Source organism: Argopecten irradians, chromosome 1 (genome assembly GCF_041381155.1).
Source record: "Argopecten irradians isolate NY chromosome 1, Ai_NY, whole genome shotgun sequence".
Classification (NCBI taxonomy): domain Eukaryota; kingdom Metazoa; phylum Mollusca; class Bivalvia; order Pectinida; family Pectinidae; genus Argopecten; species Argopecten irradians.
In genome coordinates, this window is record NC_091134.1 from 25,820,778 (window position 1) to 25,843,687 (window position 22,910).

The 22,910-nt window shown below is 33.2% G+C and overlaps 1 protein-coding gene across 1 annotated transcript; it reads right to left on the reverse strand.

Moving 5' to 3' along the window:
• Window positions 1-1,509: 1,509 nt before the first annotated feature.
• Window positions 1,510-22,260, reverse strand: LOC138322027 (protein RCC2 homolog). Its single transcript, XM_069266086.1, has 11 exons — window positions 21,979-22,260; window positions 21,077-21,167; window positions 20,479-20,619; window positions 15,884-16,015; window positions 12,241-12,329; window positions 10,130-10,244; window positions 8,528-8,694; window positions 7,930-8,110; window positions 7,500-7,605; window positions 6,080-6,152; window positions 1,510-5,738 (listed from the first exon to the last, which is right to left on the reverse strand). The coding sequence occupies exons 1-11, from the start codon at window positions 22,135-22,137 to the stop codon at window positions 5,565-5,567; spliced, it is 1,428 nt and encodes a 475-aa protein (XP_069122187.1). The 5' UTR covers window positions 22,138-22,260; the 3' UTR covers window positions 1,510-5,564.
• Window positions 22,261-22,910: the final 650 nt, after the last annotated feature.

Consider the following 22,910-nt stretch of genomic DNA (forward strand, 5'->3'; position numbering starts at 1 on the left):
CCATTTCTGCCACATTACTTTCAAACTTGCAAAGATCTGTTAATGTGAATATTTTTTACATTTTCTATTTTTTTCCAATATAGTTAAATCAAAAGCCAAATTTTAAAGTTCAAGCTCAAAGCACAAGCAGGTGCATGCTTCACCTGTTATTATACGTCTGGACAGATGAAGCATGTCCATGTGTTCAATGCATACATAATATCATCCAATATTCTACATACATGTTTTTGGTATATAAACATTTCAAGTTTTGTAACGATGAAAAATATTGCATTTGTTTGTGGTTGGATGAAAAAACTATCAAACAATAAACTATTGTGCTTAACCCATAATTCTATAAGAATTCTAAGTCAGTCTCTTTGCTCCATTTATGCATAGTAACAAAGTGCAGAATAGCTAATTTCAATCAAACTGAATAAATCTGACAACAAAAATAAATTCTAAATAATAAGGTCCATTATCAAATGTTATTTACTTCTGTGGAAAACAATATCTCTAATATCCTCAGTGGCACATTAAAAAACCTCTACTGTATATTGGTCACAACATTTCCTTTGATTCCTGAATTATGTCGTTTCTTTTTTTAAATATTGTATTCCAATAGGAGTAAAAATATAGGTATTATTTCCTCCTGAAAAACTCTTTTCATTGCTTATTGTATATTTTTATGTCAACCACTTAGAAGCCCAGTCTCAGATTCAAAGTGTTATCACTAAAAATAAAGTCTATTATTATCATTATTATTGCTTTAATAATTCAGACTGGGTTTTAGCTTGGCCACTCAAAAATAGCATCACCTTTAAAATGCCATTCATAATTGGCTATGTCAAAATTAGAACCAAATTTTGAATTAAGATGGATTCATTCCTTTAGAAGAGACTGATATTTACTCTGTAAGTGCCATGTTCAAAAGACTCTCTTTATTGTACATTAAGTATACAATAATTAGCAATATCATAATATCACTTTCATAAAAGGTGATAAAGTAGAAATACAAAAACTTTGTTCTTGGTCTTCCACATGCAAATCATCTAGCTTTCTGATAAAGGAGCAGATCTAATTTTATGTTTGAAATTATACTATTTATTTCAGCCATAATTAAAAAGTTGGAATTGTGTTTAACATCTTGTTTAATAACAAAAAATTCCAGATCTAATTTTAAGTTTCCTCTGTCAGGTTTTAAACATTTTTTTCCTTGTAGTCTGAATACAAACCAATGTAAACTTGTTCTCAAGTAAATAAAGAGATTTACTGTATTTACCCCTATAATCGCCCCTCCCCCTTTTATTAGGCCAGAATTTCATTTACCTTGAATTAAATCAGGCTGAATATATGAAAACTGTGGATTCCTTTATTGATTTGGTTTGGAAAATGATTTATCGCTAACTTTGTGCAATAACGAAAATTTTGTTCTATTGGGTGTTCCCCTTATTTATTTCATTCTTTCAAGGGCCCTGGGTGCTTATTGGTTCAAATATGGTATCCTTAATTTTAAGAAACATCTACACGAAAACATTAAAATTTGTATATATATCGGAAAACCCCCAGTTCTAATGGAAATTAGATCAGTCGGTTTTACTGTGATATGTCAGAAAATCCCATGGTGGTGAAATGCGTGTGAAATGTTCAAACTCACTCGCTGTCCGCCATTACACATTGTGGTTGAATATCTTGTATGCCGAACCCAGTCCCTTGCTCGTAGAGTAATGCTACTTTTGTCTAGAACTGCTCAAATCGCTCTGACAGAAGTGTGTTTACCTTATTAGGTGAATTGTTTTGCCTAAAAAAATCATTATATCACCTCCACAGTGGTTATGTAGTTCATTTGTTTAACGTGCGTGACTTTGGCTCAGGTATGGGTACAGCGTACATATTGTACCTGCTTAATCGTATTGATCAACGATTTGTAATTACAACGGTATCAATTAAAATACTAAATAATGACGTGGAATTTGTCAATATCTTATGTTATATGTTTCATAAGAAATGTAGAACAATACATTTATGCCATATTTTGCTTCTTGGTTATGTAAAAGAATTAGCCTGAGTGAATTGTCCCTTTAATTTTAAGAAACATCTACACACAAAAAAATCATCTGATGTCATGTCATAAATATTAAATTCTGCCTTTGCTCTTCTCCAAAGTTTTCTGTGAGGTATGTTGACATGGATTAATAATAATAGTTGGATTTCTAATAGAGTTAGAAAAACTCCAATCAAATATTAAACGACCAATTCTTAAACCGGTCAAATGAAAAGTTAAGCATGATTATTATCTTGCTGGTCCATCAGACACACACACATATATATAGATATATAACTTTGAGTCCCCATGTATGTACATTGTCAGATCATGCTAAGTTCATTTTCAAACTTTTGAAATGATCTCATTTTGCATCAATTTTTTTGAAGTAATGTATTAAAATTTGGTTATGATATTTGGTACACTTAAAAAAATATCTACGTTGTGACTACAGGCTCACAATAAAGTCTTAGCTTTACATACAACCATGCCAAAATAACATCAATAGTACATATAAAATTGGTACAGTGAACCCTCGATAATCCTAAGGTTTGTATCCTTAGTCCAATCTGTACAAACTGCCAATCTTCCTGATTACCAGATTCAGTTTAAAAATCCGTTCCCAGGTATTTTGTCCGCAATGTCAGTTTTGAGGACCATCAGCGTCCGGATTATTGCGGGTTCACTGTATTTGGAAATGTCTAGCAAATAAAACAAAACTTATAAATGGCAAAATATCATTATCAAACTGCTACACAACAAACATGTCATGATACATAGATATGTAAGTAAGAAGACAAAAATGGATGGAATAAACACTATTCTTGTTATACCTAATATTTATAAAATGTTTTTACCAAGATTGAATTATGAGGTAAAATTTGGTCAGTCTTTTCATGCAGAGTTATCTGCTCTTGAAAGAGAGAAATGGCTCTTTAAGTCATTATTGTAAGTCATGCAGTGACTAAAATATTTATTACTTTCAAAAAAGTTGCAAATTCAAAGCATGATAACTCTGCATAGAGCAGACAGAATATAAAAACAATGAGGATGTAAAAAGTCTTTACAATCATTTATAAAAACATCCGCAAATACATCCCCTGGTGGAATTTAGGAATTCCCAGAAACTTCACATTGAAGAAAAATTTCCCGCTTGTCAATCTTAGATTATGCTTAGAAGTGCAAATTCACTACAAATTTCTATACAATCATAAGTGTGTACAAATAAGAAAGATAAAATGGTAGAAATCAGAAATGACAGGACTCCTTACAATATTACACATCTAAATGAACATTGGTCTTGATGACAGCTGTGAAAATTTTTAACTCAACTCATTCTCCACTCAAGACACAAATAGGCTCCTCTAAATCAAAGACTAGTCCAGTCTATTAATATGGAATTTCATGGGTGAGTGAGTTATTTAATAATACGATGAATAAATAAGTACACCAGAAGAAAAGATTATTTGCTGTGATGAAATTACATTGTCGACATCAACATAGACTAATACTACTATGAGGAATACTTACCACAGTAAAATACTACCAAAAACATTGTTATATATTATGATCAGATCTAGGCTTCAAGTATATAAACTTTGATACGATTTTTACTGGAGACAAATTTATAACAGTATGCATTTTACCATGAAATGTCCTTTTGATATGGATTGTATTTTAATGAAAACTATTGATCCATTTACTCGGATTTTCCACCTTGATTTAAATCCTGGAAGAGCTGAACCTCAAAATTGCTTGGACAATGGAAACATTAAGAGTTATCCTGGTATTAAAAGGAAAAGTTTTGGGTTTATCGTAAACAGGTTCAATTCTTCTACTTTCAGTAGATCTAGTTCAGCTTTTATCAGAGTACTTAAATAGAAATACATGTAAGCATCATGATAATCATATTCAACAGGTCAAATATTAATAGCAATTGAGAATCTAGTATTATGATTTTAGTTCATAAAGTGGTAAAAAAATATTGCTGCAAAAATGTGTATCTATACAGTATACCATCTTCATAAAGTCTTGTTTGAAATATACACACACCATGTATTGGATACAATTTTACCTTTGATTCAAAGGTATTTATAATTATTTGGTACAGGTTTCTGACATATTCATCAAGTGATCTGGGGAGTGACCTGCATGCAAATGTGAAAATATATTTAGATTGACTTGAATATTAAAACAGAGACCAAAAAACAAACAGGAACCAATTTATTCTTACTGAGTCATAACTTCGCATTTTAACACACAACAAACTTTCCATTGTGGTTAATTTTTACAATGAAAAGCTCTATTGTACTTAAAAGTTGAAATTTTTTGCCACAAATTAAATTCCGTAATTTATTATCGCTGGCAAAATTTGATCACATACAAAAATAAGTATCAGTACCTTGACTAGTGATCTTCCTTGATACAAAGTGATTCCCATCATTTTTATTTACTATACAACTGTTGAAGGCCAAATCAGCTTCACATTCACTTTGATTAGTTTAGTTTTACATCCTATTAACAGCAAGGGTCATGTAAGGACAGGTTTTATGATGGAGGAAAACCAGAGTACCCGGAGGAAAACCACCGACCAGTTTGATATTCCCATCTGCTAATGTACGAAAATGTCTAGTATGGGTTCTCTTATATGATTGGTGTTCTTAAAGAGATATTCCCTTCTGGATGATGCATTAAAATGACAAGCACGAACAAGACATCCTATATATACATATATAACACCCTCATTATGATGCATGGACTGTGAAATATCAGAATGAAACAGAATATATTAACATCACACATAACAAGTATCAAATGACAAAATAATTACATATAGATATAGTATATTGCCACTTTGAGATGAGGTTTCAATTAAATATGAAATTTAACAATGTGGAGATTGATTGCAAAATGGTGAATGGTTAATTTGAGAGGGACTTACAAATGGTGGAACTTTAAGGTATTCAACTTTAGTCTTACACAACAAACATCTATCGGTGGAAAATCAAATACTCGGTTGAACTTGATAATCTTTACCTGAATTTGTTGTGAAGTTTGTTTTTTACAAGTGCAATAACCTACGAATTTCACAATAAATTTCCTTTTCAAATACAACCAATGCAACACCAAAGCTGCAAGTTCCTCTGCTATGTATCGTGTAATATTCATTAAAACAATTACAGTTACAAAACATTTATTAATATTTCACGATGTTCAAATCATCTCACCGTGTGATTGATACAATATCATACCAATATGGTAAAAATTGTATTCTTCAAGTCTGATGTCAACAGATTACCCAAAACATCAACAAAGTTTCAGCACTTCTGTACAGGTATACACATTTGTTATGATTTCACTATGTAAACAAATACAGTGTATATGCCCCCCCCCCTCCTCAAACAGCCTCTATCGGATACCTACATGTGTTTGATGAACATATTTCAAACATGAACATATTTACCTGAAAAGACTACAATATATCCCTCTAAGACACTAACAAATACACAATTAGCTTGCTGGACAAGACAAAGTCACAAACTTAAGGTTTAAAGATGGGTAGTTTGGCTATCCTTTCCTTTTCACTATCTTCATCCTGCCGAGCGATCATGAGCGTGTGTCCGTAACCACATGACACTGCATGTATATACACACTGTCTAGAGTTTTCACTTCCTGTGGCGTTGTCGAGGAGCGTGGTTTGTTGTCTCCATAACCCTGAAATTTATATCACCTTGTTATAGTATACATTCTCAAATTTATGACAATGTTATCAAATCACTTCAGGTAAGCAAATTGGTGTGTCAATTTCAACAAGAACTCGAAGTCAATGGCTAATTAATACCCAACATTCAAGATCATGGCAACCAAATGACATGTTATTTTTTTCAAATAGGAACCAACTATGCTCAACAAATAATCCAAGAAGTGTTTAAGATGCAACAATGGATACTAAAGGTCAATACAATGATAATCAAATTATCAATTGTTTTAGCTACCAAATACTATCTAGAATGGGTTGATAAGGGGAAAGAGATTATTAAAATGGCTTTACTTACCAATTCGCCATAGGTTGGACTTGGTCCCCATGACACAACACTGTCATCTGCTGCTACTACTATACTTTTGTTACTGAAATATCAAATATATATTGATCGAAACAGTTATAAAAACATTACGTCATGAATCAATTAGAACTGTAAGCCAATGACCACCTCTAAGTTGAAACCATGGCATCAAAATGTGACTTGATTTTCCCTTTGTTACAAAAATTGATTTAAAAAGTTTTTCCCTTTGTTACAAAAATTGATTTTAAAAGTTTAAACAAAATCGACCCCAAAACTATATTATAAATGAGTTATTGGTTGGGAGAAGGGTGTTAGAAGTTATTTGCATAAAATATCTCTACATCGTAATGCCAAATTGAACCATTTCATTCAATTGAAGTTGTCATTGATATAAATTTTAAGTATCAATATATCAAAAGGAAAACATGATGTATCAATATCTATTGAAACAATGGTCAGATTGTGTTGTTGAGAAAAGGATGTAATCCAGAACTCTCATTTGGTTACATAATTGGTTTATGAACAAAAACAATGCATGTCACTCAGGAACTGAGTATTTCATATATAATTTAGTGGTAACTGGTAAGTGTGAAAAATTCAATGAGTTAAAATGATTAGAATCCTTACAAAATATATACAGTTGATATACTGTTAAAAATAATGCACATAAATAATTTTTGGCATTTGAAATTTCAAATTTACTAGGTCATAGGCAGATCATCATGAACAATTTTGGTCATTGCATCGATTTTGGAAAAAAAGAATCAATATTGTATTGGAAGATGAGAATCATCAATGCATTGATATTGATTGTAATGATGACAGCTCTACATTCAATTATTCAGTTTCTATAAAATATTATGCTGTTTTCAAATATGTTCTATAAGTGGTAACCAGCGCTATCATTTAACAGATTACTATGACTGTGAGTACACATTATTAAATGCCCACTACCTTTCCCAAACGGTTTTTAATTTTTAAAATGGGAATGTAAAACGAGACTGATAATTTTTTAGAGTTGCAAAAGTTATTAACTTAACGTTAATACAACACTTATTATCACCTCCTAAACAATTTAATTAAAATAAATAAAATGTTAATTTTCATAACGCGGGTCGTCTTATGTTTCCCCCCGTCGTCCTAAATACCGCGCGGTAGTTGGCTATCAATGCGGCAGCGGTAAAACAGCGAAATGACTCTCCATTGTTATCATATATTACGCAGGAAATCTTGCATATGTTTGGTGTTGTAACCTCATCTTAGGCCATCGGTATATATTTTCTGAGGTTAATAATGTTTTTAAGAAATCTATATATTTTGCTCCGGAAAGGTAGTGGGCCTTTAATGTAAATAATGTTAATCCTTTTCTGTTTTATTTGCTCTCCACAAAATGTACACTAGTTATCCATACCAGCAGCCAATACTCCTTATCCTCCATCCACTCAGGTCTTGTACTAGTTTGGGATACATGGCCGCCTCCCCCGTTGGCTTGGTCTGGCCCCACAGGTACAGGACGCCTGTCAAAAATATATGACATCTCTTAATACTTAGTAGATGTTGGAAACAGTTTAAACTAAGCCTATGCTAATGCTTAATATCAGTTAATTTTTATTCAATTCTTGTCAAGATTATGGTCAAAGACTTTCAAATGTATTTTTTTCTTTTCTTTTCAGAATGCCATATTACATGTAATTATATATTTTACTGGCAGTGTCACGAAAACCTGGCCATAACAATGATTTGCCGTGGTCTTTCATTGCTACATAAAATTCTGCAATGTTATTATTCAACGAGCAAAAATCATTTTCACATCTGTAGACATGTAGGTATAGGAATTTTACCGAGTTCGTTGAGACCAAAACTGAAGGTAGACCCTGAATAAACTTGAACACAACCCCTGTTTGGTCCATCAAAAAATTTCAGCAAACGTGGCACCATTTCATCTTTTGGTTCAGCATGGCCAAGTCGACCATAGCCGCCGAATCCCCAGGAAAATACTCTTTTCCTGGAATCACTGATAACCTGTGTGAAAATAGAAAACAAGCCGCAATGTAAATATAAAACATAGGTAGTGGAAAATGTTTTTTGTATTATTAAATAATTAAAATGGCTCCCTTAAAAAATACTGTATTAAATCCGAATTGTTAAAGAAATTAAAGTATCCTGCTATATGAATATTAAAAACTTATTTTAGTTTGTTATTAGATTTTATATTAAAATTGGTTTATTGTTCAAAAGGTACACATGAATAAAAAATATGATGAAAATTCTTCATGGAGTTTTCATTGATCAGACAAATGTATATATTACCATTATCATTACTATATACATATATATTTATATAACTTCAAGTATCCCACCTTTGATCATATAAACAAATAACTGTTCCATCACCAAAAGAATCTCCATCACAAAACTTAGAAACAGACCAGAACTCACGGTATGATTTGTGCCACAGCTCATTTCTCGAACATCCACGTCCGTAACTGGTACAACATGTCCTTCTCTTGTTTTCTCAATAAACACATTTACTTTTCTCGGTACCGTTTCACATTTAAAGGACAATTTTGTGCTTGTGACAAAGTATTTCCCATCAGTATTGTGCCCTGAAATTACAAAAAAAAAAAAAAAAAAAATTGTTTAAAGGTGATGCATAATTCAATATCATCTTGCATAGATAAGCAGCAAAACCATACAAGAGGTCTAATAGGCCTGGGCCTACTTGTTCTGAGGGTGATTAGCTCAATCATGTAGTGAAATTTTGAACATTTCTATTTTGCTGCAAAATCTCTGATAATTTCTTACTAAAATCAGCAAGAAGGTTAAGAATAGAACTGTTAAAAGAACCTTATAAAACTTTGTAAAGTTAGTATTACAAGAATTTATTTTATTTTGAAAATTGTAGTTACTTTATATTTCATATTATTATTAACATTAACTATAAAAACTTTTCTAAACAAGGACATAGTCATTCAGATCCCCCGCCAATGGAGATATCAAAGCTGAAGTAAGTTTGATTGTGGAGACTTATGTGTATGAAAAAAACCAGGAAAAAGTGCAAAAAATGAAAACCTAAAAATAGCAAAAGGTACTACTAGACCATAAAATGAATGTGTCTATGAAGGGGAAATATCTCTGCTGGTTTTAGAGTTATGCTCCGGAAATGAACCTGCTACAAAAAATATGATATTTTCAGCAATGTTTCTATGGTTACAGAAAAAAGCACAAAAGTGAAAACCTAAAAATAGCAAAAGGCACTACTAGACCATAAGAACAATGTGTCTTTGAAGTTTCATGGAAATATCTCTGCTGGTTTTATGAGTTGTGCTCCGGAAACGATTTCTTACAAAAATCTGCCATTTTCAGCAATGTTTCAATGGTTACAGAAAAAAGTACAAAACGTGAAAACCTTAAAATAGCAAAAGGCACTACTAGACCATAAGACTTATGTGCCTATGGAGTTCCGTGCATATATCACAACTGGTTTTCCAGTTATGCTGCAGAAACGAACTTGGTACAAAAATATGATATTTTCAGCAATGTTTCCATGGTTACGGAAAAAGTGCAAAAATGAAAACCTAAAAATAGCAAAAGGCACTACTAGACCATAAGAACCATGTGTCTATGAAGTTTCATGGAAATATCTCTGCTGGTTTTAGAGTTGTGCTCCGGAAACGATTCTTACACAAAAATCTGCCGTTTTAAGCAATGTTTCCATGGTTACAGAAAAAAGTACAAAAAGCGAAAACCTTAAAATAGCAAAAGGCACTACTAGACCATAAGACTAATGTGTCTATGAAGTTTCGTGGAAATATCTCTTCTGGTTTTAGAGTTATGCTCCGGAAACCATTCGTACAGACGGACGGACGGACGGACAGACGGACGGAACCCATTTGTATATCCCCCGCCAACTTCGTTGGGCGGGGGATAAAAAAGGTCACAAGAGTGATGAGACAAAAATTAAAGATATTTTAAAAGTAAGAACTTCCTGTGTGTGGGACATACCTATATGATCCCTACAAGGATACATATTAAAATTACCTAGCTGGCCAAACTCTGGACAGCCAAAAGAATAGAGATTTCCTCTGATGTCACACATCATGCTGAACTCCGCTCCACAAGACACCTTCCTAACTGGAGGTCCTTTGTATGCTATCTGCAATGGTATTTTCAGAAAGAAAACAAGTTATAATTGTGGGCTTGTTTTTGAGAAGAAAAAAAAAGATTCTTTAATGCTGTTGAGTTTACAGAAAATATTATATATTTCTCTAATATTATCCTGGTTTAGATATATTTTTATATACAATGTACATGTATTGGAATTTTTTATGATTTACAGTTACAATTTGGCAAATAGTAACCATTAATAATATGTGAAATTATAAAGCAACAGTGATGTTTTAGGTACATTTGGGGAGGAATAAAGGGCCCTTCCCCTAGAGAAATTTTGCTGTATTTTTCCAATTGTATGTAATTTTTTTCCTAAATAAAGAAAAGCTATCAAAAATATACATATTTTAAGAAAAATACTATGTAAATTTTTCCCAATTGAAGAGGTATAGTCCCCTAAAATTATTGAGAAAGAAAATCAATGAGTAAAGCCTAGTTTCTCAAGTGTCCTAATTGGGTAAATAATACAACTTCATTCAAAGTATTCTGTATCTCCACATTACAGTTATCTACTTTTGTAACGTCACACTTTTCGGGGAAAATGATGTGAATTCTATGAACAAAATAATGACCTCACAATCGATACCTACCCGCAAGTCACAACTATTACCTACAGAAATGGACTTGGACGACACTAGCAAAGCTTACATAATCCACATTTTATGGTTTACTTTTGTCTCATCCTTTGTTACTTTACCTGGCTTTTGTGATTGATCCCTAACAATACCGTATATCCTTTATAATGATCTCTCTAACATCAATCATGTCTATGAATGGATAGTACAAAAATCATAACCATTTTCTAGTTATTTCATACGAAACATATCTCAACAAGAGGCCCATGGGCCTTAACGGTCACTTGAGTACAGAATAGAATGAAACAAAGACACGCTATATACTGGCCCTTGATGTCGGTCAGGGATTTTACAAATTTGACTTTAGAGCATTTGCTTCCATCAAACCTGTGAACTCAGAAATCTTTTGAAATGTTAGTCATTTCGACCCTGTTTTGTCCCGCCCCTCTGGTCCCCCAGGGGGTCAGCGAGGACTGATATGGATATTAAATTTCTATATCTAAGGCTAATAATTAACTCTAATCAAGTTTGACTCATTTCCTATGAAAATTGAGCAAAAAATGTTCATAAATGTGTTCTTCCAATATAAATTAAACAAAACTTGACCCCTTCCCCTGGATTAACGTGAGACCCAGGGTGATATAATTCACGATTTTATATAACACCTTAACACCTTTCCATCTACAAAGAGTATTTGATTATACCAATTCCAGAATTTTAGAAGAAGATTTTGAAAGATTTAGCCTATCTAACCCCTTTTGGCCCCGCTCCTCTGCCCCCAGGAGGTCAGCCAGGACCAATATGCATATGATGTTAAAATGCTATCCTGGGCTAATAATTCTAACCCAGTTTGACTCACTTACTCTGAAAATTGAGCAAAAAATGCCCATAAATGTGCTTTCCCTATACAACCTATAGTAATCTTGACCCCCTCCCCAGGGAGAAATGTGAGACCCCAAGGTCACATAATTCACAATTATTGTAAAAACCTTTCAATCTATGAAGAGTATTTGATTCTATCATTTACAGAAGTTCAGAAGATTTTTGAAGTTTTAGCCTATTTGAACCCTTTTGACCCCGCCCCTAAGGCCCCTGAGGGTCAGTCATGCAAAAATTTGTTAATAGGATTCAATGGCCATCTCGTGCTGATAATTCTGACAAAATTTGACTCATTTCCTATTACAAATGACCCAGTAATGCTTCGTCTCAGGTGACCTAAAAAAACAAAATCTCTTTATCTACCAAAAGTTTTTAATCTCAGAATGTACCAAACCATAAAAAAGTATTGTTGTTATCTTATGTTTATATTGTTCCCACCTGAGAGCATGCAATTTTGAAAAAATCAGGGGTGGAGTGTTTTCTCGCCTCTTCGGCTCCCCCCCGACAGCAAACATTCCTATAACATACCCGTGTTGGATTGGTTATATTGCCACTCTGGTGACCCAGACCAAGTTGTCCCATCTTGTTGTCTCCACAGGCATACACAACACCCTTATCTGTAATCACATTAACATATTGTTGAACAAACTCATTTTACTTTAAAGATATCATTTACACATCCATCAAACCCTGTGCTCGGCATGACAGTGCATGTTAGCCAGTGGTATTTACATTTTGCCACTGCGACTCCCTTTACTCTTATGATAATCTTGATCTGCATTATAAGCCAATAAATGCAGCCTAGACTTGGTGTAGTAATATCTACATATATGGATGCGAGTCTTAGCTTGTTTACTGACACCATGTTAGTCCGCACCGGAAAATTGACCATGTAGTTGAATGAACCAGTATGGTTATGAAACTTATAAGAAAATATTTCAATTGTCTGAATAATTGAAAGTAAACTAAAAAGCTATTGAAAAACATTATCTTTTTTATGTTATCTTTTCAATTTTTTTATAGGGAATATTTTTATCACATTGAACTTGGCTGTTTAGGTTAAATGGTTGAACTGGGAAATTCAAATGTTCACTCGCATCTAAGTTATGTTTTACTTTGAACTAGAAAGTAAAATGTAAATATAACAAAGGATTGTTAGATTGCATTTATTGGAGATATAATACCAATACTGTAGACTAGTCAGCTTCTTGATCTTGATTTCACATTAAAATAAACTTGTCTTTCTTGAACAAACTACTTCATTATTTCTATAGTTAAAAGTTTATGCTCTTTAAATAGCAGAACTGTTGCTTATCCTCATTCTTCCCTATTTCAAAAGGATTACCGTAACTGACGGAATTAGCACCCAGGATGCTTAAATAATTGTAACAAGGGCCCAAATGGGCCCGAATCGCTCACCTGCTATCTGGTAATCATGCATGGGTCATGCTTAACAAATAGGAGAGTGTATGGCAAGCCGTTTGGATTTTTACCCATTGATTAAAGATATCTCTATTTAAAATGAAGATATCTTTATTTAATTAAAGATATCTGTAATTTAAATAAAGATATCTCTATTTGAATAAAGATATGTCAAATTTAAATACAGATATCTCTATTTCTACTGAAAATAGAAATATCTTCTTTTAAATTGCAGATATCTTTATTTCAAATTCAGATATCTCTATTTGAATTACAGATATCTTTAATGGTAATTGAGATATCTTTATTTTAAATAGAGATATCTTTAATTATTGTTCAATTAAAGATATCTTTATTTTAGATAGAGATATCTCTATTTGAATTAAAGATATCCATATTTTAAATAAAAATATCTTTAATTTTGTTTATATAGAGATGTCTTCATTTTAAATACAGATATCTCTAATTCAAATACAGATATCTCTATTTAAAATAGAGATATCTTTAATTGAATTAGAGATATCTGCAATTACTTTGAAATACAGATTGGAATACAGATATTTGAACTAAAGATATCTGTATTTACACGTATTTGCTCATAGATCAGTATGAAGATTAATTTTGAAACACAAAGAGAATGATGACTACTCCCTAATCCTGATCAATGTTAATGAAATGCTTGTAATTAAATTGGATTTTAAGAATCCATATGCATGTATGATAACTGTAGGTCTACTAAACCCTACTAAACCGATAAACTTGCTATTTGGAGGGGATTTCTTAAGAACAGGACATGGCAACTGCTCTCCGGAAAACAGAGCGAGCTGTTGCAGCTATAATTGAATAATATTGAAAGCAGATACGTTGTAACACCGTCTGCATTCAACGCCATTTTGCGTCACTACTTCTTTACTTCCGTCATGCGCAAAAAGAGAAAGTCAAGGGAGCAGTCGTTTTTCCTATTAGATAGTTAAATACAGATATCTCTATTTCATGTCAAATAAAGATATCTTTAATTCAAATATAGATATATGTATTTAAAATAAAGATATCTGTATTTCTACAACAATTCCTGATATCTTTAATTGAATTATAGATATCTGTATTTAAATTAGAGATATCTGTGTTTGAATTAAAGATATCTTTATTCTAAAAGCAGATATTCTTATTTACAATGAAATGCAGATATCTCTAATTGAAATAAAGATATCTTTAATTGAATTAGAGATATCTGTAATTCAAATACAGATATCTCTAATACAATTAAAGATATCTATAATTCAATTAAAGATATCTATAATTCAAATACAGATATCTCTAATTGTTGCAGAAAAACAGATATCTGTATTTTGAATAAAGATATCTTCATTTCAATAGGTAAAAACCCAAACAGCTTGCCATAAGAGTGAATAATAACCTATATCATGCCTAAGCACATTAGAGGTCCCTAGGCCTCTTTGTTATTAAAAAGAAGTCATTTAAATATGTTAGTCTATTTGACCCCTGTGACTTTGAATGAAGGTCAAGGTCATTCATTTAAACAAACTTGATAACCCTTGATCCCAGCATGCCACAGGCCCAATATCAGGTCCCTATGCCTTTTGATTATTAAGATGTAATTTAAAATTTTAAGCCTATTTGACCCATATGACCTTGAATTAAAGTCAAGGTCATTCATTTGAACAAACTTGATAGCCCTTCATCTCAGCATGCCACAGGCCCAATATCAGGTTTCTATGCCTTTCGGTTATTAAGAAGAAGTCGTTTAAAGATTTAAGCTTATTTGACCGCTGTGACCTTGAATCAAGGTCAAGGTAATTCATTTGAACAAACTTGGTAGCCCTTTATCCCAACATGTTACATGTCAAATATCAGTCTCTAGGCCTCTTGGTTATGAAGCAGAAGTCTTAACAAGATATTTCAGCCTATTTGATCCCTGTGACCTTGAACGAAGGTCAAGGTCATTCATTTGAACAACCTGGTAGTCCTTCATCCCAGCATGTCACAGGCTACTTAGAAGAAGTCTGTAATAAATTTTCACATATTTGACCCCTGTGACCTTGAATGAAGGTCAATGTCATTCATTTGAACAAACTAGGTAGCCCAGCATGCTAAAAGTCTAATTTCAGGACTGAAGGTTTTGGAGAAGAAGTTGTTTAAATTGAAAAGTTGACGCTGGACGACGGACGCTGCACCACAGCATAAGCTCACTTGCCCTTTGGGCTGGTGAGTTAAAAAAGGGGCAGCTGCAGCACTTACTAATGAACCAAAATGTAAGTTGCGGACGAAAAAAGCCAATCATAATCTAAATCCTTCTATACTCTTGTCACATTAATCTGTTGCAGTAAACATGCATATGCCTTTTATCCTTTTAGACACATTGTCATGGCATGATTCACATGTAAAAGACTTGATAGTTCATGTAATATGGGATACAATGCTGATATTAGAGGCATCAGATGTTGTAAAATATCTTTAAATCAATGGAATAGGGGCATTTATACAACTCCAACTCATCCCAAGAAAAAGTGAGGGGCGCTAATTAAGGCGAATACAGTATAATCAAATTTATTTTACACTTCATCTCAAGACTCTATAGTGTCCAAACTCAATATTGACTTTCTTTCTTTGCAATAAATCTTGTATTATGTACAAATTTTCAATGCAGTGATAGATGAAAAAAAATTCAATTTCAACCCAAGCTTTCTAGGTGCTGAATAAACATCAATTTCATTATTATTTATCCTACCTGAGAGTAATAAGGTGTGGTTCTTGCCACATGCTGCATCTACAATGTTGACACCATCTAGACAGGGTACCAGGGTCGGTACATCCTTACGTAAACAGTCGCCTTGTCCTAATTGTCCCATGTCGTTCCTCCCTACAAACAGACCAAAATGTGATCAACTTGTAATTTGTATTACTATAAATAATTCCTTCTAGTTCAAAAGTATATTGATATCGATTTAGTCAACTTTTATAAGATATGTGTGTACTTCTATAAAATTCATCTGCATTTTCTAATCACTAATAAAAAACTTAAACAGGTAAAAATCTTATGAACAGGTAAAAATCTTATGAACTCTTATTTGGTATAGCTATGATTATTTTACTTTACATCAATGCTAAACCACTAATAAGGATATGCTTTTACAATTAGCTCTTATAAGCTTGTTAACAAATCATTCACAAACAGTAAATAATTGTATTATACACTTATTTTCAATAAAATACTGTTTAATCTAGTAAATGTCATACAATATAATTTATTAGAATTCTGAGAACTGCAGATCAATGAACTTCTCAAATATAAAACATTTATACTGGTGACTCTGGATCTTTATGAGGGGTTGATAACCATGCATCAACAACACATGATACAATATGTAGAATAAGCAAATTCGTGGAATTTATATCCCCCGCTTTCGTTAATGAAAGACCCATAACTCTGCCAAATAGGGTCCAATCAAGTCCTGATCAAACTTGGCCAAAGCCCCAAGACATTTAACCATGTTACTAAGTTTTGAGAAAATCCGGTAATATTTGAGAGATATTGAACTGAAACAACCGAAAACAGATGAAAATGGCGTTTTTGTTATTCAAAGGGCCATAACTCTGCCAAATAAGGTCCTATGAAAGCGCCAATCGAACTTGTCATTTAGCCATGCTACCAAAATTCGAGAAAATCCAGTTATAAATATCTGTGATTAAGCGGAAACGGTCATAAATCCTATTTTTCGTTAATCAAAGTGCCATAACTCTGCAAATAGGTGTGATGAAATTGCGATCAAACACATCCGAGCCCTTGGCACAATTAACCAATAACCATGTGACCAAGTTACAAAAAAAAATTGATTAAGATTTGTGACAGCTATTGCACAGAAACCAAGCGTTACAGATACTCCAACAATGTTAGGGGTTTAGCACGACGAGACACTTTTGGAACACACTAACTTCCGATAGGCCATTTACCCGATGCTAAGGGTAACATTTTCAAAGTTTGGATTGTGACAATATAAAACGTTTAAATCATATTTAGATCGTCATCAATGCCAAATACCTACTTCTTTTTCATAAATCAACAAGAATTTTTATAAAAAACAGCCGTAAAATCCATCTAAAACAAATATTTACATCTCCTAAAGTAAACTTTCATGAGCCAGACAAAACAAATTGCTACGTCTCCATAACGCTTGATCTGTCTTTACTTTTACTTGCATTCTGTCCGCTTGAATTCACTTTTCGTTTTTTGTAGTAACCAGTCGCCATATTTAAAACTAGGGCAAAATGTTACGGAAAGGATTCATCATATCTAATCCACTAAAATACTATTTTATGAGGCCTCAAGTTATGGTTTTCCTAGATGAATGCCCCAGATAATTAACCCTTAGGCTGCTGCAATGGTTTGTATAGTAATGGCTCTCAGTGCTGCATTAATTTTGTAAAATCCAGGGAAATGATAACTTAATTATAAATGATTATATCTTGAAAACTATTTGCATTATGTGAATAAAAGTTATATGAAAATTGTTTGTTATTGCCTGTAGTTTATATTGATGTTGTTTATTCCACAAATATACTTCTCGTTAAGCATACAGGTAACAATACAGGTGACTAAAGGTAAAAATATTAGGTTGTATCAAATAATAACAAGAAAACTCAATTAAAATTATGAAATAAAACCAATTTAATAGAGTAACCTTAGTATTAAGAAGCATATGACTTCATTTGGTTATTAAGTCTTTGAAAAAATCCAGGTAAAAACTTCTAAAACTAATTAATATTCACAAACAAAATCTTGATAATTGTTCATGAAAGAAAGAAGCTAGTTTCCTGTTTAATTTCTGGTCTATCATCACATAGTGTATGCATTTGCATTATGCACCACATATTATCTCTATCTTAGACCAAGTTACCCTTAAAAGTATTGTTATAGCTCAGGTGAGTCCAGGTAAGTCATTTTCAGTCAGGTGAAAGTTAATTAGACAATATAACTAGAAAACGATCCTAAACAATATCTGAAAAATTGTTTTTCAAATGCATCATGACTTGACCAACAGTGGTGTAAATCACTTAATCTGGATAAAACCCATAGCCGTTATCAACGTAAAAGAAACACCTGCATCTCATAAAACGTAATCCCAGTGTCATTTTTCGTTCATGTTTTCTTTCAACATGCCGGTCATTGACGGTAATATAAACTTCGTGTAGATAATATAAACAAATTTGCGTGAACAACTATATTTTCTATATTGTAATCATCCAAAAATGCTTTTAAAAGCAACAGTTTACATTTATTCATGTTGTGCATTAATTTCAAGTTCAACTCGCCTGTGAAAGTCAATCTTGTCTTCTGTCAACACGGCAGCCGGCCGCGTGGGGGGCTGTCTCATGTTCTGTGTTGGCATCGGGCACACACTTATTTATAGGTGAAATTAAAATAATTTTGCCTTCTATTGGATCCCAATCTAAAGTATCTGACCCTTCAAATTTACTTTCAACTTCTGACACATCGCTAGCAAAGAACTGTTGTACACGTTCTTCATCACTTCGATCTATCGGAGCGGCCATTTTGACGAGTCAGTATACCATTCGAATTCCTCCACACCTGTGGTTATTTTTAGGGTATAATCCCGAGAATATCGAATGTAATTACACTAGAACCAATCGGAAGCATTCTACTTTCATTTTCAGTCATAATTTTAGCAACAGGAGGGAGATTTGACGATCGGACCGCCGGTTGAAAACTCGGAGTCAAAAAACGTCTTTATACGCGTGTAGCACTGAGGACCATTTAAACCAACGCGTATATAGTCGCGTGTAGCAGTCTAAGGGTTAATACATAAACTGTAAGTATGCATTAATGACTATGTTATCACTAATAGAGCAAGAAATATTGATGTTACAGAGGATTCCGCTTATTTGCATAGGTCATTTTCCAGAAAAAAATATGCAAATAACCGGAGTATTCGAATAGGCGGAGATGACATTTTGCACCTCCGTTTGACCCCACACATATGTATGTGAATAGGCAAATAGATATCGTTTCGTTTACTTGATAAATACGTAAATTATTTACACTTAAAACGAACCACAAGTAATTATTTGTTGTAAATCGATTTCAATTGTTTAATAACAAAAAAATATTCCAATATCAGATTCTTGTTTACGTTAGATCGACACGTGAATATTTGAGAAACAGCAAAACGATCGATGTCAAATACAATTAGATTCTACTAAACAGGATTGGATTTGTGTCTACAATTCTGAACCTAAATAATAAACAAATTTACGTACATTTGCCTGGCAAAATGAACTTACGATCGTGATTAAACTTCAAAGTGCCGATCAACTAGTAGTGTTGCTTTTACACATGTGCATATGAATTCGAAAATGGCGGCAGGTGATGAAGCCATGCGTTCACTCGACCTAAATGTCTTTTGAGAATTCTCCCTGTATTGTTGATCTATACGGCGAATAGCTTGATAACATTTCAGAAATTAATGCATATTCAAGTAGCAATGAAACAATTAACGTAGCAAGTATCTTTTGTATCCTAAGCTTACATACTGTACGAAACTTGCGGTAGTCATTGTACGCCGACTTTGCATGCTTTTATGTCTCGTTCAACGAGACGCTTGATACGCACATGTCTGTCGTAGTCAACAAGACTCTGGTTGAACGAGACTACTCATGAATGGCGATTGTTGTAAGGGATTGTTGTAAGGAAGCATGGTTTCTCCAACCGATCGCGAACTAAGGTACGTTACGTTAATAAATAAACATATTTGAAAGTGCAAATGCTTTAATTAGATGTTTGAGTCAGTGAATATATTAAAGTTATGATCAACCGCTGCTGATGTAAATCGTAACAGCGTCAATACTTTTGCAGATTCATGCATAAAATAACAAGCCATACTATAACGTTAATCTGTTACCAGGATGATTTCTAGTAAAAGCGAAGTATCTTGAAACATAAATCGGCGAATTTCGCTAAAAATATATTGCAAAATTGAAAAATATTCGATTTTATTTTTAGAATTTCCCAAATATTTTATTCAAATAACCGGAGGTCATGTAAAAGTCTATGCAAATACACGGAGTTGAAAAACAAAGATAAAGAAGGAAAAAATACTAATAGAGCAAGAAATATTGATATTATTGCACTTTTCCTTCCGCCTTCATCGTCGGAAGCTGCATCAAAGAAATGACCCTTCAGAAATGAGAGTCGACAGTCAGCAAAATAGTGTTACAGACAAACAGACGGACGGACAGACCAAAATTAATATTCTGTTTCGATAAAAAAGGATAATACTCCATATTCAAAGAAAAAATATAACTTACCAAATGTCAGTGCCTTGCCCTCTGTAGTTATGACAACACTGTGGCATGCTGTGGAGCCAGACACAACCGTCCTTACTCTAGTACCAATCATATTGTCCATCCTATGTGGACCCCAAAGATTAGGTCCACCACCATTTTTAGCTGCAACAGATCAACATGACTTTAAGAAATTTTGACCTCTTACATATTGTCATTGCTTTTTCTGTTAATACGAAACAGTCTTTTTTTACCATGTTTCAGTAGGAAAAAGGATGAATTGGGATGCAATATAGAATGATATTGAGGAATAAACTGCTATTTTTGTGAGATTTTGTTGAAATTTGAAAATACTTCCATTGAGAATCACAATGACATAGATCTGTACATGTATATAAAAGGAAAAAGTCATACAATCTAGTTGTCCTTTGTTTATATAATTTTTGAATTTTACTTAAAATGTTGCTTTAATGTGTAACAGGATAAGAGAAAATGTAGCGGCCAGACAGGGATTCGAACACGGGACCCTCTGAACACTAGTCGAGTGCTCTACCAACTGAGCTACCTGGTCACCGATGATCAACCCAGTCCAATCCCGCTACAAATGCATTGGATCACAAACCATTCTTGGGCAGCTGTTTGCGGCCAATCAGATCCCAGTTAGTCCCACCACATATCAGGAGTTCTCCGCTTAACATGGATCCTTCCAATGTCTGAACGGTCAAATATCAGTAAAACATTTAATTGGAGTCACATAGTCATCAGTACTTTCTTTTCTTTAAAGAGTCAAATAGTGTAATACATTTTCTAACTTATTTGTGGTTTAATTTATAGAAATTAAATGGTTTGATAATTTATCTATATAACATATTTTGATAATTTCATTTCTATAACACCATAAATATTCACTATAAAAAACAAACAGAATGAAATGACATCAATCGATCTTCAAATGTAGTAAACAGCATACTATATTTTATAATAGTAACTTGTTTATGACTGCTGCAAAGCGGTTGTTATTGTTAAATATTTGCATCTAGACCTCAGTACAAAATTTTAAAGTCGAAAGAAAAATGTTTAGAAAACTTTTCTAAAAGTCTAACTTCTGGGACAGAAGTCAACCAAATTAATGCAACAATCACTGTACAGTGTACATTGTGCCTTTTAGTAATTTTGTCACGCGTGACAAATTGCATCTTAGGCTACATATGATTCATCATTTAGGCCTACATTTTGTGATGATGTAATCCAAAACAACACATTATCACAATTAATAATATTCACTCTCTAGGCGGAGCGGAATAACATTTGTGTCAATACTGAGAGGTCTATCGAATGGTACCGAAACGTCCAAGTCTTTGTTGTGAATATTCAATTCCGTCAATGAAAACATTGCCCTATTTTTAATATATTCACGGTCGATCAGCTGATCACGACATACAGCACCGGCACTCTGTGTTGTGATATCACTGATATATTATGACTTTTTTTATTTCGATAACTTAGAAATGACGACAAACTCACGACATCTGGATATTCTCCGACCACTTCAGTAGAACCATTGTTCTCTGCATCTTCTCCTGCATCGTCGTCAAAATCATCGTCTGAATCGTCGTTCTTCTTCTTCTTACGTTTGACCGCGGGATTGACATCGCTATCTGGATTTCGCTTCTTTGGAGGCATACTTTTACTTCTTTTGTCAAGTCTTTTTTCACTGAATTTTCTTTGTAATTTCCGCTATTTTTAGAGTTTCTCTTAGCTCAGTTTCAATTATATTTTCAATTCCCGCGATTTCGCGTGCCTCACGCGAGACCTTTGGCGCGAAGAAGTTGTAACGCCGATCCTGATTGGTTGGCTGCAGATTCCAGACGGTCAAAGGTCATTTGTAGAAATCATCGATTTCCATGTACAGGGCTATTGTACATTACTCAACAGTAGAATATAAAGAAAAAATATCGATCGTCTTTTATAGAACTTAAAGCACCAATAGAAATTCGACGTATATGCAATACTGTACAAATCTCCGTGCACCAAATCGATTTTACACTCTCGGTTTTGTAGATCTATCTAACACGTAAAATTTACTGTATGAGCCTCTCACCATGGACTGTACATGTACACAGCCTGAGCCTAAGAATAGATCTTATGTACACCGTGCTTTTTAAATATATGGCCATCTAAAATCATATCGTAAAAATGTATGCCTATAATCGAAATTTGAAATTAGTAATTTATGCATAATACACTTTTTAGAACATGTAAATTGAATACACTCACCGCGGCAAATGTATAGGGAACTGAACCTGTATACGTACATTTATATCTACTAGGCCTTATAGCTATGTAAATATATAAACATGTTGTACATGAAAGGCTACTGCCTAAATATCTTATTATAATATGCACTCATCACATATGCAATCGTTAAAGAGACAATTCACTCAGGCAAATTCTTT

Excerpts from the sequence above, each read along its gene's own strand:
- LOC138322027 (XM_069266086.1), bottom strand. The coding sequence starts at position 22,137 with ATGCCTCCAAAGAAGCGAAATCCAGATAGCGATGTCAATCCCGCGGTC. Across the intron at positions 8,111-8,527 it reads GCTGTGGCACAAATCATACC|GTTATCAGTGATTCCAGGAA; the intron begins GTGAGTTCTGGT and ends ATTTTCACACAG. Across the intron at positions 5,739-6,079 it reads GTCCAACCTATGGCGAATTG|GGTTATGGAGACAACAAACC; the intron begins GTAAGTAAAGCC and ends TATAAATTTCAG.